Source organism: Balaenoptera acutorostrata, chromosome 20 (genome assembly GCF_949987535.1).
Source record: "Balaenoptera acutorostrata chromosome 20, mBalAcu1.1, whole genome shotgun sequence".
NCBI classification, from domain to species: domain Eukaryota; kingdom Metazoa; phylum Chordata; class Mammalia; order Artiodactyla; family Balaenopteridae; genus Balaenoptera; species Balaenoptera acutorostrata.
The window spans coordinates 13,851,336-13,867,356 of record NC_080083.1 but is presented as its reverse complement, the minus strand read 5'-3'; the positions used below and the strand labels follow the sequence as shown (position 1 = coordinate 13,867,356).

The 16,021-nt window shown below is 51.9% G+C and overlaps 1 protein-coding gene and 1 long non-coding RNA gene across 2 annotated transcripts; both read right to left on the bottom strand.

The window, feature by feature from the left end:
* Window positions 1-339: 339 nt before the first annotated feature.
* TLCD2 (TLC domain containing 2) lies at window positions 340-5,094 on the bottom strand. The gene is made up of 4 exons (XM_007183946.2): window positions 4,803-5,094; window positions 4,496-4,578; window positions 4,190-4,272; window positions 340-3,636 (listed from the first exon to the last, which is right to left on the bottom strand). Exons 1-4 carry the CDS (start codon window positions 4,976-4,978, stop codon window positions 3,184-3,186), a joined length of 795 nt encoding a protein of 264 aa, XP_007184008.2. The 5' UTR covers window positions 4,979-5,094; the 3' UTR covers window positions 340-3,183.
* A 1,206-nt stretch (window positions 5,095-6,300) lies between these two features.
* LOC102997805 (uncharacterized) lies at window positions 6,301-11,074 on the bottom strand. Its single transcript, XR_451130.2, has 2 exons — window positions 10,922-11,074; window positions 6,301-8,886 (listed from the first exon to the last, which is right to left on the bottom strand). It is a non-coding gene; the product is annotated as an uncharacterized LOC102997805 (long non-coding RNA).
* Window positions 11,075-16,021: the final 4,947 nt, after the last annotated feature.

Genomic DNA, 16,021 nt, shown 5'->3' with positions numbered 1-16,021 from the left:
TGGTACACAGGCTTAGTTGCTCTGCGGCATGTGTGATCTTCCCGTGGACAAGGGCTCGAACCCCTGTCTCCTGCATTGGCAGGCAGATTCTTAACCACTGTGCCACGAGGGAAGTCCCCACTTTAGGGCTTTGTAGGTCTAAGAGTTAGTGCCAAGAGATCTTCTCACAGCAAATGCTGGATCTTCCATGATCCAGCATGCATTATAAACTAGGATACAACTGGAGCCAAGAAAAGTGACTCAAAGTAACCATACTCACAAACGACTGATGCTATTATTTGTATAGCAATTTATTAATTTTTGATCAGGATAGTGTTCTGAGACCATAAAATACCAATGTTTCCCACCCAGGAAAGCCCCTCCCCTGTACCAGAAGACAGAATTCATTAGCCAGTAGCTCAGTAGGCATGGATGGAATCAGTCTTGAGGACCACTTCACTGGGCCATGGTGAGGTCTGACAGAGCACCACCATGGTGACCCAACTCATTGTACCAAATACAGCATCTGCCAACCTCTGCAGTTTTGATCTTCTCTTTTCCAGGCTCCCAGTTGACTATTGCTCTTTGATTCCCATCATCTCATCTCTATCTGGTCCACCATCTATATAACTGGTCCAGTTGACAAGATGTCCACTTAATTATAATCACGATCCCAGTTCTGCCTTCCTGAAGTTTCACTGGGTCTCCATGATGGAAATTTGTGTGTGATCCCAAATTCTTCAAGTGTCCACTTATGTCCTACCTGCACAGGTAGCTAATCCCTTCTTGTATGGGTTTTACTAGTTAACCCATAGAAATAGCCATATTTCCCTAATGGTCAAGTTCTTGGGCACCCTTCATAGATACTACCAAGTTTTCCCAAGAAGGGAACTCACTTGGACCATGAATTCATGGCAGTGGCAAAAGAAAGGGTGTAGGGCTGGGAATGAATCAATATTGACATGAACACATAGGGAACAGATTCCTCCCGCGGGTCTGTCACATTTCTTTTTCTTTGAAAGCTGAAAACAATGTTTTCGTTAATCAAGCCATTTGGTTAAAATAGCAAATTGAGGTTTGAAGATACTACTTCTGTTAAGGACAAACTCTGACAGAATTCTGCTGTTTCTCTACCTCAACTTCCACACCTTTGCATCTCTGGTTTCAGTCTGATTACATTCAAACCCTCTGCTCTTGTTTTCTGCCTGCGTTTACTTCCAACTGTTGCAGTTTCTCCTCAGTCTCTGTTCATCATTTTCCCCCTTTGTGCTTTGGTTTTAATGACTCTCCGATGGGGATATCTCACAATCCCTCTCTTTTATCCCGTCTCTACGATGGTTTTTCCTCTCTCCATCTCTGTGCTCCCTCCTTTTCCTTGTTCCTTCCTCTGGATGTTTATTTCATCATCCTGCCCTCCCCCACCCCCATTTTCTGTGCTTCTCTTCAGTCCCTTTGCTTATTCTTCTGTCATTTCACATCCCCGATTCTTACTTCTCATCGTCCTACCAGTCTCTGCCTCTCAGTTCCTGTCAACCCCTGTCTCTGTGTTGTGGGCCGTAGCTGTTTGTCCTTTGTCTTTCTGCCCGTCTCCAACTCAACATATTGCCTGCTTTTTCTGTCAATGAATCTTTCCATTGACTGCCTCCTCCACCTTCTGTTCTTCTGCTTCTCAGCTCCCCTGAATCATCCCCCTCATCTCTATTTCCACCTCTCTCTCGTCTCCCTCTGCTAATCTACCAGCCACTATTACCTCTGTCTCCCGGGAGTCTGGTGGTTCCTCCTTGTCACTCACTCTCCCTGTTTCACTGTCTAGACTATCTGTATCTTCCACCTTTGGGATCCCTTCCTGTCAGCCTTTATTTCCATTTTGCTTGTCCTGTTTTTTTATGACCATTTAACCAATTGTATGATTTTCGTTCTTCTCCGCGTCTATAACAGACTTTCTCTATTTCTGCCAAGGATTCTGTCTTGCCCTCCATCTCTCTTCGTCTCTGTGTCTTCTCTGCAGCAAATCTTTTTCTTTCTATCAGTCCTTCAATCTGTATATGTCTGTTTCTTTCATTCCCTTTGTCTCTCTCGAGCTCCGCTTTATGCGTTCATCTTCCTGTCTCTTGCTTTTGCTCATATATCTTTTCTGTGGATAATTAAGGGTTATCTATTTCTGTCCATTGTTTAGTAGAATAGCAACTTTAGTCTGCTTACACTTCCCATAACCTGGATGTTCTGCCTGAAGAAGGGAGGGGTCTTGTGCAACAGAAAAAAATGCAGTAGAAGCAGCAGGGGAGAAAGGGGAGCTTGCAAATGAATCCCAGAAGAGAGTCAGATATTCCTTAATTCCTCTGCAGCCGAGTGGAAGCCATACCTCATCTGCTTCTGCCTCTGCCCTCGTTCTTCCATGAAAGCCTGGCCCTGGGAAGACCCTACACTGGGCACCCAGAATGGGTGGTTGAGTTCCTGCTACGGCTCTGGACTTCAGTACAGTCCTGAGAAGACAGTCCTAGCCCCATGCTCATTCCTCTAAGAATCTGCATTTTCTTTGAAAAGGTCAGAAGACACTAAAAAAATGCAAAAGGAACATGCTGGACACAGTAGGACTAGGGTGAAGTACAAACAGAATAGTGTGACTTTGAGAACCAGAAATACCACCAGCAATTGTTGTGGTCCAATTTCTTCTGTCTCTTGGCAACCGTTATGTCCATCCCTACTGGCTACGCATAGCACCTGTTCACCTGTTGTGCCCTCCTCCCTCTGCCATAATTTGGTCATAGATGAGGTCTCTCTTCTCTCCGATCCCACCCCTTTGGTACTAGATCTCTCTCTGATCCTAGTAGGACTTCATCTTTCCTCATCCGTTCCTGTGCTAAAGCGAAGGGTCTCTGTTCCCATTGGCAGTTTCATCCAGCTTCATGCCTCCTGCCACCCTTTATTGGTAACACAGGCTATACCTCTGGAGTTAGTTTGCTGGAAAGGGCGGTCATCTGATGATGGGATTCAGTGAACAATAGCCCAGGTTCCCACCCACCCATGAATATTAGCATTTCTTCTCAGATCCTAGGAATGCAGGAGTTAGCTGGAAGAGGAACTGAGATACTGAAGACCCAGTCCAGGCCTTACCCCTGGGGAACAGTGCGTTGAAGACCACCATCTCCTTGTCCTGGTCCTACCTCCCCCAGGACTGGCAGAGGAGGAGCCCGAGGCTTCTCTTCAGTCTTTCAGGCTGAGAGTAGAATCATCCCTGGTGACAGGCTCACCATCGCAACATGTCCTGGTGCCCCTGGATTCCTTGTGCTCAGGGATGGGTGGGCGGGGCCGAGACCGCAGGACATCACTGACCAAAATGCGGACACCCAGTGTGATGCTCGTAGCACCCACAGTGACCAGTCCAGTTCCACCAAGGATGACCAGAGCAATAGGTACCTGGTGGTGTTGCCGGATCAGCCACAGACTCATCCATCCCAGCGGTACCAGGCGGAAGAGGGCCAGGGTAGCCAGGGTGGCCCAGCTGGTCACACTGAAGGCCAGGGATGGGGCCTGGCGAGAAAGCAGCAGCAGCTTTCGTAGGTGCAGGCAGGTGGAGTTCAGCTCCAGGAGCAGAGACACCACAGAGAAGCCCACATAGTGGCCAGAGAGAATGGCGGTGCTGAGGCAGCTCACTACCTGGGGAGCCAAGATCAGAGGTCAGAGGACCTTCCATGACCTACCACCCATCATGTTCCAATATCCCAGTCCTTGAGAGGGGCTCCCAAGCATTTTGTGGCACCCCTCCCCCAAACCCAACCTTATGCTTACCCTTATGGTAGGGGCCTGAATGGGCTTGAAACAACCCTTCCATAGAATTGAAGCAGCTTTGGCACCTAGGCTGTCTGCCCTGAATCTGCAGCATCTGCACGGAGCCCCACCCCCCTTCATTTGCATTCCTGTGCTTTCACAACTTATCCCCACGCCCTATACTGGGGCTCCCTCTTCTCAGAAAAGCTCCATAGTCAACGTTTCCCACACCTGTGGGAATACAATCTCCATAGACAGTGCTCAGACTCCCAGCAGTGGCCAGCAGTCAATCCCCTCCCCCCCAATTCAGCCTAAGGTTGGGAGGATCAAGCACCAGCAGGGCTCAGACTCTGGGAAGTCATAGGACAGAAAATTGGTGAGAGATTGGGGACCCCAGGCTAGGCATCCCTCCTTTCCTGTCTTGCCTCTCCCCAAGTCTCACCACCAAGTGGTGACAAAGAAGTTCCCAGGCCTGGCCCAAGGTCTGGTTCCACAGCATGTCAGCTCCATCGGCCAGGAAATAACCTGGGGGCAAGGAGGGGAGGGTGGTGTTAGGCTTCCCACAAGCCAGTGTACAGTCTGGAGAGGAATCTCCACTCCCTCCTTTTCCCAGCTCTTGAGTTTCTCTCAGTAAAGCCGCCAGAAACATTTAACCCCATCGCGGGCCGGGCCGGGGAAGGAGACCCGAAATTACCTTTGGAAGGTTGTCCCTCACCCCAAACTGGTCCAGCCTTCCCTGCAGACTCACCCACAGATATAGCCACCAGCACCAGGGCCCAGGGCGGGTGGCCATGAATCGGGTCGGCGGCCATCTGAGGGTACAGCGACAGCCTGGAGGAGACGGGGGAGCCATGGTCAGCGTCTGTGCAGACCCAGATCTTATTCTCCCGCCGTGGACGTATGCACACCGCCCACCCATCCACATCCCCAACCCAGTCTCAGACTCTCGAGGTCTCACATTGATTCTAAAGGTGCCGCCGGGTCTTCTAATCTCATCCTTCCACCCCTCTCTCTCACCCTCACCACCGTGCCTCCCAAACCTCTAAGCCCCGCACCCGAGCAGCGCCCCGGCCCCCGTAAGCAGGCTGTGAACCAGGGAGACACAGATGTTCCGCCACTTCCAACGGTCCTGGGCAGCAGATCCCGGCGTGGGCAGAAGCTGCAGCCCCCAGTGCAGCCCCCGGAAGGCGGCAAAGGAGGCGCCGGTCACGAGGAGCCCAGAGGGCGCCATGGCCTGGCGGGCCGGCTAGGTCCGGATCCGTCCCTTGGGCTCCTGAGCTCTCAGCCCCGACACATCCAACGCCCCCTGCGGGGACGGCGAACCAGCTTCCCGGCAAGGCTGCGCCCCTGGACTCCCCCGCCCGCCCCGCCTACGGAATCCGCCTTAACTTTTCCAGGGCTCGTCCACGCCCCCAACCCCCGGCTGGGTGGTGATTGGAGCAGCCGTGGGGCCACCGCCCCTAGAGCCACAGCAACCGATCGTGTCCCTCCCTAGCGGGGGATGTCTGGTAGGGGGCTTCCTGGGACCAAACCCTGAAACGGAGCTCAGGGAGGCTTTCCGGGATGTCGATAGGGGTCTTCCCAAGCCCCATGTGTCCCGACGTCCTCGCAAATCCAGAAATGGGTGACTAATCTCACCTGACACTCCCAGAGGCCCAGCCCCATTAACTTTCACCTCCTTTCCCCTCTCTAACCTCTCACCTGCTGCTCCTCCTGCCCACCCCACCCACGCAGCCCTGAAGTTAGAGGCCAGAGCAAACCCACTCCCACGTGCTTAAACCTCGCCACCAATCTGCCCCGCGCCCCACCCCGGTCTTGGTTGTGGGGAACGGGGCAGCTCACTTCCTTAGAGCCACCATTTCCCGAGGTTTCCAGACCTTTAACACATGCCAGCAACCCCGTAACTCCAGGAGTCCTGCCCCCTTACATAGTACCTCTCATAGGGAACAACAGCTCCCATTTTGGAGAAGCGACCCGCCGGGGCTCCTCCCCTAAGCTCTTTTGGGGGCCCTCCAGAGGAGCCTTATTATTAGGAAGGGGAGGCAAAAGGGAACCACTCAGCCCTATAGCCTTGAAAAGTACCCCTCCCCCAGGGCTTGGTACCTGTTAGGGGGAAAGTGAGTATCTCTTCCAATCTGAGGAGGCAAGGAGAGGTCACACAGGGTCACCTCAAGATTGGGGCAGAATCAAAGAGAAAAACAAAGACCCATGTTGCTTTTGGAGACAGGACTGTTAGGATTCTAGAACCTTTCGGCCTTGGGGGCGGGGAGATTTCCCTCTCCTGCAGAGTGACAGGTTTTTACTTGTTTTCCTTCTGTCTTACTCCACTCCACACCTCTTTAGATGGCTGTCACCAATTCAGAGAGCTGTTCCCTGTACAGGAGAGGGTGGATTCCAGCCACTCCCAAAGAATAAAATTCATAAACGAATAGGTGCTCCCCCAAACGTTCTCACAACCCTCCTCCTCCACCAAAACCCCATTAAACCAATGGGGCTGGGGGCATCCCTTCATTTCTTCCACACCCACCTCTCCAAAAGTTTTAAACCATTACACTGATTCTTTTAAATTTTATTATATGAAAGTCATACACAATTAATGTAGAAAATTTGGCAACTACAGAAAACCAAACAGGAAAATTACAACTACTTTATTCCATCATTCAAAGATAACTACTATTATTAACAATTTGGAGTATGTCTTCAGTCTTTTTCAAACTGTTTTATGTATAAAAACAAAATTGAGATCACATAATATACACCATTTTTATAACCTTTTAATGTTCAAGGAGCATTTTTCTTTCCAGTCAAATGTTCTTCTACGTGACTTTTAATGGCTGCGCAGCACTCCACCCCACCATCCGGATGGATATACAGGAATTTACTTAAGCAACCCCCTCTTGTAAATTTCAATTATAGCAGAAAAGAAATCAATTCCCAACCAGATAGTTGCTTCTCATTTTTCTCTACTGCAATGCTGGGATGAACATCATTTAAACTAATCTTTAATTATTTCCTTAGGATAAATTCCCAAATGTAGAATTACTAGGTCAAAGGCCATGGAAACTTTTAGGATGTTTGATACATATTACCAAACTGACATCAGTAAGGCTGTACCAATTTGTACGCCCATATGCAATGTAGAGAGTGTTATTTTAGTACTCCTTTGCCAATAACTGGGTCTTATTTTTTTCTGTTATAGTTTGCTACGGGAAAAATGCTTTCAGCTATATTTGCCTCTCTTTAATTACTAATGAAGCACACATTATTTCCCACACATTCAAATCCATTTGAATTTCTTTTAAGAATTTTCTGCATATGTCCTTTCACAGCTAAATGACATGGTGGGGAGAGGTGGAAGCAGCAGGATGAAGCCAAGGACGCTTTAACATGGTCCCACATCGCTGAGGGAGGCAGAACGACTGGAGAGCAACGGAGAATGAAGTAGATGGCTGGAAGCTTGTCCTCGATGGAGGCTGGCTGTCCTCCCTCCTCCAGGGGCTCTCCTGGCCTCTATGGGCCCCCCTCTGCAGATGTCCAGACAGGGCCCTGTGCTCTCCAGGCCTGGTCCTTCACTAGTCTTCTGCCTGCCTCTGTGTTCCCAGGCTGCTCTTCCTCATTTCTGCTCCATGATGGGTGAGGATGGCAGAGCCACATACCCAAGGCTGGAGGGAGACACTGTGCCCAGTGAAGCGGGAGGGGAAGAAAGGACGGAGGCACTGTCCAGGGACAGAGCGACCCTTGTGGCAGCCTATGAGTGGACTCAGTCTACCCACCCCCCTCTACCGCAGTCCCACACACATCCAGCTTAGGCTACAGAAGGGTGGGTTCAGTGATCTACTCTGCCCTAAATCTGTTTCTCATAAATGGAGAATAGGACCCAGCTCCCTGCACAACTTCTGCCCCCAAATGGAACAAACAGCTTCCTGTAACCCCTGAACTTGGTCACCTTCAGACAGGGAGACTGGGCCAAGGCTGAATCACACCAGAGCCTGAGCCCGAGAGTGACATTAGATCAGGAGCTGGGGGTGGTAGGTTTACTCTGCCTGATGCCCCTAAAGGGATTACATCCCATAACCTATCTCTTCTGGTTGCTGGAGGGGAGAATTTCCAGCCTGCACAGGCCTGAGCTAAATCTCACACACTATCCTGGAAAAGTGAGTGGGGGAAGAGAGCAGTGGCAGCTGGAACCCTATCAGGGGATGCAGCCCTGCTTTGGGAGGCAGGGGAAGCCTGGGCCACCTTTGCTTGGTGGGAAGTCAATGCAGAGACTGATTTCCCAGCAGCCCCTTGCATTGGTCTAACCCTAGTCCCTCTGTCCAACCTCCACCCCCAGCTCCTGGGGTTCTGGTCAGGGATGGGGGAAGGGCAATAGCTTATGTGAAAAGCTGTTTTGTTCCCACCCACTGTGGAGGAGAGCCCAGGCTCTGAGTCCACACAAGTGGGCTTCTGATTCCCTCACGCATGCTCAACTGTGCGATTCCCCACCTCACAGGTGGAGAAGATGAGACAGGAGGTCTAAGGGTCTCACATAGAGGTAAGTATCCCTGAATCTAGAGTCTGGGCCAGACTAAGGAAATACGGGGAAAAATTAAGAGCAGGGGGATGACTACTCAGATGGGAGTCTCAGTACGACCTTTTCCCTGAAGAGGAAACTTACTTTTGAACTTGGAAAGGCCAATAGGAAAGAAGGGGGGATGAGGAAGGAAGGAGGGTCAGGAAAAGACATCTAGGTGAAGGGGTAGGCAGGGTTTTCTTTGCTCCACTTCTTCCCATTGTCACACAGAGACCAACTAACCTTGGGTGTAGTCAGAGCCATCTATTCCCCAATTCAGCCAAGGTCTCTAATCTGAAATTTTCTCTCCTGCTGGCTCAATCTGGGTGAAGTTTCTCCAGCTGAATAGGGTTCCCTTTCCCAAAGGTATCATCACGCTCGCTGTTCAGACCTTCCCAGACCCAGTTCTGTCACCTTCCAGATGAGGGGAAGGCAGCTCCTTCTCCTCTTCTTCCTCCTCCTCCTCGAAGCCAGGGGCAGAGGGCAACAGTTCTTCAACTGGCAGCTTTAGCTGGGTCAGGACATAAAGCTTGCCACTGAAGAACTACTGCGGCTCAGCCAGGTGAGGATGTGGGAGGTACAGGCTCCTAAAGGGAAAGGAAAGAAAAATGGGAAAGATCTGAGCAGGGCCATGTCACAGGGACACTGTCGCCCTGGCCATCAAAGTGCAGCCCCAGAAGATGGTCAACCTTCTAATGAAGGATTCTTGGCTCTGACCTGAGCCCCTCAGTGAGGGACAAGAGGCAGCTCTAAACCTATTTCCTTGCTCCTCTTTCCAGAACTGAAGGCTGTAGAAACCCAAATCTGCTCTCACCGCCCGCCCCCCCACCCCTTGCCCTAGCTACCCACAGGGGCCCCCAGCCTCCTCAGCACTGAGAGGGCAGGACTTGGGAGCCTGGACACACCTCACCAGTCACCCAGGTATTAGGTGAGAAGTTGTACCTCAGATCCAGAAATGTGAGTTCAGGGATCAGCCCAACTGACTTGGTCCCAGGGAGTTCAGCTGGAAGAAGAGTTTTGGGGGGCTTACATCTGGGGAAGAGTGAGGAAGGGAGGAGGTCTAGAGTTTGGAAGAAGGTCAGCAGAGGCTCCTGGGACTGTGAGGAGAGGACAGGGGACCAGAGGCTGGAGGGGAGGGAGGTAGGGCACGGTGGTTGGGCAGCTTCCCCAGGACTCTTAAATGCCAGGCATTCCGCTTGCACATTCCGGGTACATCTGGTATGAATTCCAGGCTGTCTGCCGTCCCCTCCATGTCTGAACTTTGTTCCAAGTTCCAAGCCCCGCCCCCACAGTTCCAATGCATGAATCAGCAGGAAAAGCCGGGCCCTGCAGCATGGCCCAGGGAGGGGGCTGGGGGTGTGGCAGGCTTGAGGGCTGTGAGCTGGGGAGGGTGGGTCTGTGCTGACACTTAGTCCAAGGGCATGGCCCATGCCAGTTTAAGGAGCCAAGGCGGTCCTGCCTTGAGATTTCTATACTCCGAGGGTAAGAAAGATTAGGGTGGGAGGTTTTCAAATTACAAAACCCTCTTGGGAGGCATGAACTTTGTGGTATCTTCCTTCTCCCAGGTGACCAGTCCAACTCCTTCCCACTCTGGTCTGAGCAGGCTCTGTTCAGCCCATAGGACTCAGCTGCTGCTGAGAGTCTGTGCCAAGCAGGTGCCCTTGGCTGCAGGGCGGGGTGGGCCCAGGGCACTGACCCTCTGACCAGCTGCTCCATCAGCCCTTTGGCACCCTGACAGCTCCTAGCCCAGTCTGACAGCCAGGATGACAGGCCAAATGAGTTGGAGGCTGGAACTACAGCCGAAGGGAGGTGGGGGCAATAGCCTAGCCAGAGGCCACGGGGAGGGGCCAAGAGTTGGCCGAGAGGTGGGGAGTGAGGGAGCCCAGTGATGACTAACCCAGGCGCCCCACCCAGCCAGCCGGCTTCCCAGGCGGTCAGGGCCAGGCCTGGGCTAGGGGCCCCACAACCGGACAGGCTGGGGGGAGGTGCAGAGGTGACCTTCTCTCGGCCCAAGACGGCCAGTTAGGCTGGGGAGGGGGGGGTTAGAGTTTCCAGGCTCTCCTCCTGCCTTCTCCCCCCACCAACCCGCGGTGAAACCCTAACCTTTGGGTTGCATAAGGCCCCCGCACCGCCGCCCCCTACTCCTCTCCCCTCCCCCCTTACATAACATCCCCTGGAGGGAACGAGAGGAGGGGCCAGCCCGCCCAGAGACCCCTTCCCTGCCAGGGCGCTCAACTGGCCCTGACCCAATGAGTGCCGGTAGAGGCAAAGCACCTCCCCGCTACCCGCCCAGTCCAAATCCTCCCCAAGCTGGGAGGCCGGCTCCCGTATCCCGACCAGAGGGCTCCGAGGTTAGCCGCCCCCAGCCCTCCGGCCCCTCGTCTTTCTCCCAGCTACTCCGCAAAACCCTCCGCACGACTACTGTCCCGGACTCCTTCTTTAAACCTCCTGACACACTACTCCAGCCAGTCCAGGCCCCTCTCCCCCGGAGCGCCCGAGCCTCCGCCGCCCCCTCTCCCCTCCCCCGGAAGGGCAGGGTGTGGCCGTCAGGACCCTACTTTCCCCCATTACCCCGTTAGCATGGTTCCCTCCTGTGCGGCCGGAACCCCATCTCACACCCACCTGGTGCTGGGTGGGGGGGTGCTGAGGGTAGGGGAGCAAATCAGTGCGTCCGATCCCCACGGCCGGCGGCGCTGTCTCTTCCCAGCGCCCAGCACACACCGGCTACAGTCTGCGATCAGCTGGCGGCGTCGTGACGCACAAGCTGCGATTGCACCGCCCAGGGCCAATCACCGCCCACTGCTGGGCAGCGTGACCACACCCACTCGAGGGCGCCAGCGCTTAGCCCTGGTCCCGCCTCCCCGACCGTCTTAGCTCTGACTGGCAAGGAAGCCACCCCTTTGCCTAGTGGAGTAGCGCTAGGCCGCGCCCACCAAGTCGCGAGCTGGCCAATAGGTGAAAAGGTGTGGCTTAGCCCTCCGCCTAGGCTAACATGGCTTAGAGGGGCGCTACGTCAAACCCAAGTCCTAAAAAGCAGAAGGAAGTAAGGGCGTGTGTGTTTGCAGTGCATACTGGTCAATGTAGTTCTCGGTCTGACACCTCGTTCCCAGAATCCAGCGCGCTCTGTGAGTTGGCATTTTTAAACTCATCTCTGAATCCATCCCGGCGAAGTCCTTAAAGGGCTACAGCCCCTCCTTTTTGGAGCCGAGAGTGGTTCTTTTAGACAGCCCCCAAACGGATTCACTGAACTCTTGCAGGAGGCGATAGATCTCTCAGGAAAGATGGAGGAGGAGAGGCAGCAGGAGTGAGGAGAACTGAAGGTGGAAATCAGCCCCCAGGGCAGCCAGACTCTTCCTTTGGAATGAGAACTCCTGGGGGCTTTTGGGGGAGGGAGGACTGCCCACCTCGGCTGGCCCCAGCTTTCAATGGAGAGATCTACTCCACCTCTCCTGGAGCCTTCCTAATCAGAGGAGACTTCTGGTAGATGTCTCGCCCCAGTCACAGGGAGACAAAGCCTCTCAAGCAGCAGCTTCCTAACGAAAGATTTATAGCAGAGTCTTCACCTGAGGGTAGAAGGAAGACTTGTGGTCAGCAACTAGGGGACGGGCCGGGCCAAAGTGCAACTGGCCAGCAACCCCGTCCTCTGCCCAGTACCCCCATTCTGTCCCGCCCCCCAGAAGCTTTTCACCGACTCAGGCCTACTTAGGGAAGAGATTTCAAAGGTGGAGACCAATGAGGAGGCTGCTCCTTCCCCAGAGGCCAATCAGAGCATAGAGGGGCGGGAGGATGGGCCAAAGGGGGAAAAAAAAAAACCAAAAAACGGAAAGGAACCCAATGACTTGGCAAAAGCTGCAGAACCGCTTAGTTAAAGGGGCAAGTCTGAGACCCACCCCACCTCAATCACTCGCATCTCTCCACCACCACCACCAAAGAGGAATGTGTGGAGAGGGATCCATGACTTTTCCATAAGCTCCCAATTGGCGGGGTGAAGATAACAGCCTGGAGTGTGAGATAGTTCCTTCCGTATTAAAGAGGGGCTCCACCAAGTGATTGCTATGGCTCTTAGGAGCTCCAGAATGCCAAACCTGTGTTCAGAACATTGTGCCTTTAAGGAAACTTCCTGCCTTCCACCCCAGTAACAGCTGATTGTTGGGAAGTGTGACCTCAGGGGACGAATCAGCTGTTACCACATCCTCCTCCAGTTCTGCCCTCCTTTATCCCTTTATCCCCACCCCCCTATGGGTGGTGAGGGAAGGAAGGAGATGAAACCCCAAATATGGGGGACCTGCTTGAGTGTTCTTTCCTCTTCCCTCTCACTCCAAGACTGTCTCCCTCCCGTGCCCCCCCCCATTCTCCTCCCTCCCTCTTCTCTCCCCCCTCTCCCTCCCCCAATCTGCTGGTTAGTTCTTCAGAGGCTCTGAGCCTGGAACGAGAGGTATTTCCTGTCGGCACTGTCTGCTCAGGCCCGCCCTCCCCTGGTCTAGTTGGGAGGCCAGTACTGGGGAGGCCCAGAATGGTGGCTGCCTGGCTGTGTGGGTGCTCTAGGAATGGGTACTGGGGAAGGTCCAGTGAAGCTGAGGACCAAACCTAGAGAAGAGGAATGGCTGTGGAAACAAGCCTCCTCGGGGTCAGAACCCTGCTCCCCAGGCCAGCTGCCCCCTACTTCCTGCTCAAGTTCCTCCCCAGGGAGGGTCCTGCTAAGGGAATCCTCCTGGCTTTGCCCATTACTCCACTTCTAACTGTTCATAGACACCACCTGGCCCTTCACGGCTCCATGTTTTACACTTTCACCGCCCACTGCAAAGGTGCTAATGTGGAGCCTCCCAGGGGCTACAGGTGGAGCACAAGGGCCCCAGGAACCAGGGGCTTTGGCTGGGAAGTCCTGTGCCAGAAGACCCAGGTAAATATTTTGCCCCAGCCCTGAGCTGGGAGTCGGGGTCACTCCAGGACAAGCTTAGTGTGAAGTCCCAGGACTGACTTGGCAAGGTTGGGAGAAACTGAGCAGGGTCTTGGCCAAGCTTGGAAGAAAGAGAAATCTCACCAGCTGCCCCCATTCTCCATTATCCTTAGCATAAAAGTCCCATTCCCTTCTCACCCAAGGCCCTTGGGGTAGGCCCTTTCCCATTTTGTTCTAACTTTCCATGTCCCCACCCTCCCACCCTATAGGGCAAAAGCACAGGCTTTGAGTCCAGGGTTTCTCAATCACAGCACTATTGACATTTTGGGCTGGCTAATTTCTTGTGGTGGCTGTCCTGTACATAGTAGCTTGTTTAGCGGTATCCCTGGGCCACTAGATGCCTTTAGCACCCCCCCCACGACAACCAAAATTGTCACCAGACATGACCAAATGTCCCCTGGGGGCCAAAATCGCCCCTAATTGAGAACCACTGAGTTAGACAAACTTGGATTCAAATTCCAACTCTTACCAGCTGCGAGCTTGATGAAGATACTTAACATCTCTGAGCCTCAATTTCCTCATCTACAAAATTGAATGAATAATAAACTCATGGCTTATTGTAGGGTTTTAGAAAGGAATATGTTTGAAAACACCTAGCACAGTACCTGGCCTACGGTTGGTGCACTAAACACTACCTTCCTTCACTTTTCTCCTTGCCAGATCAGCAAGAGCTAACCTCACTCAGCATGCGCTGACTACTGGGGCTGCTGCAGCTTCCCTCCCTGACCCTCCAAGCCATGACTTCCCAGAAACAGAATACTGAGTTTGGCGAAGGAGAGTGACTAATTTGGTACCCGATTCCCTAAAGCCCAAGTGTGCTTGGGTTGGGATTCAGGGAGCACTTGGGAATAGAGCTGTTACAGAACATTGTATCTCAAGATGTGGACTGCAGATTGCCTGCATCAGAATTATCTAGTGCTTGTTAAAAATTCAGATTCCAAAAAAAAAAAAAATTCAGATTCCAGCGTCTCAATCAGAAGTACAAATAAAGTTTGAAAAACCATGGTTTTAGGGCTCAGACTGGGGAAGGTGTCAGTACCCCAGAAATCTTAGGGCACCAGTGCCCAGTATTGCAAGAACATCCCTGTTTAAGGGATGGAAAGAACTGTAAAAGATAAGGTTAGTTACACTCAAGGTCATTGCTGCATTGCAAGTCAAAACCACTAGAGGGCAGGGCACGCACAAACTTGCAGAAAGAAAAAGTAACTCCTGTTCAGTCTAGGTAAACTGAGAGAAGAGCAAAGATCATGCAGACCAAAATTTTATTGGTACTAAGAAGCACGCACAAAGGAACTTCCCTGGTGGTCCAGTGGTTAAGACTCCGTGCTCCCAATTCAGGGGCCCAGGTTCGATCCCTGCTCAGGGAACTACATCCGCGTGCCGCAACTAAAAGATCCCGCATGCCGCAACTAAAGATCCTGCATGCCACAACTAAAGATCCTGCATGCCACAACTAAAAAAAAAAAAAAAAAAATTCCACATGCCAAAACGAAGATCCTACATGCTGCAACTAAGACCCAGCACAGCCAAATAAATAAATAAGTATTAAAAAAAAAAAAAAAAAAGCAGGCACTACCTCCAGACCATCCTTTGGTCTCAGGTACTCAGACCAATGTTGGGGATACAAGATTGTCAAGGAACACCTAATTTCCCTGGTGAAAAAACAATAGTGCATGATGGTTACCAAAGGGGAAATGTCAGGGAGGGGAGGGATAAATTAGGAGCTTGGGATTATATATATATATATTATATATATAAAATAGATAATCAACAAAGACCTACTCTATAGCACATGGAACTCTACTCAGTATTCTGTAATTACCTATATGGGAAAAGAATCTGAAAGAGAACGAATATATGTATGTGTATAACTGAACCACTTTGCTGTACACCTGAAACTAAAAGAACATTGTAAATCAACTGTACTGCAATAAAATTTTAAAAACAAAACAAATACTGCATGGCCAAGGAGTACGAAGAACATTGGTTTTAGAATGAGATAGGCCTGGGTTTGAATCCTGGTCTACCACTTCTTAGCTATGTGACCTAAGCAAGTTACCTAAGGTAGTCAGCTTCCTCATCCTAAAAGGGATCTAAAGCTATCTTCGTAAAAGCGGTTGTGGTGAGAGCTAAACAAATCAAAGTATGCAAAGTGCTTAGCACGATGCCTGGCTCCTAATCAGCACTCATATGTGGTGGTTGTGGGACTTCCCTGGTGGCTCAGTGGTTGGGAATCTGCCTGCCAATGCAGGGGACACGGGTTCGATTCCTGGTCCGGGAAGATCCCATGTGCTGCAGAGCAACTAAGCCTGTGCGCCACAACTACTGAGCCTGTGCACCACAACTACTGAGCCTGTGCTCTAGAGCCTGCGTGTCACAACTACTGAAGCCCATGCGCCTAGAGCCCCGTGCTCAGTAACAAGAGAAGCCACAGCAATGAGAAGCCCACACACCGCAACGAAGAGTAGCCCCCACTCGCCGCAACTAGAAAAAAGCCCATGTGCAGCAAGGAAGACCCAATGCAGCCAAAAATGAAAAGTAAGTAAATTTAAAAAAAAAACGGTGGTTGTAAGTTATTACTGCCCAAGGTCATGTGACCAAGCACATCAGGGGCTCCAGCTGCCCCTTCAAGAAAGATAGATGGAACTAGATCATGGCTGAGCCATTCCTGTCTCCTCTCTAATTAGGACTTTATTTTTTTCTTAAGTGCCTTTATGGAGCTCCCACATCTCCACGCCAGACTCCTACATGAGGCAAACTCTCCT

Coding starts and splice junctions, on each gene's coding strand:
- TLCD2 (XM_007183946.2), bottom strand. CDS start 4,978: ATGGCGCCCTCTGGGCTCCTCGTGACCGGCGCCTCCTTTGCCGCCTTC. Junction 4,579..4,802: donor GGGGCCGGGGCGCTGCTCGG/GTGCGGGGCTTA, acceptor CGTCTCCTCCAG/GCTGTCGCTGTACCCTCAGA. Junction 3,637..4,189: donor TTCTTTGTCACCACTTGGTG/GTGAGACTTGGG, acceptor TTGGCTCCCCAG/GTAGTGAGCTGCCTCAGCAC.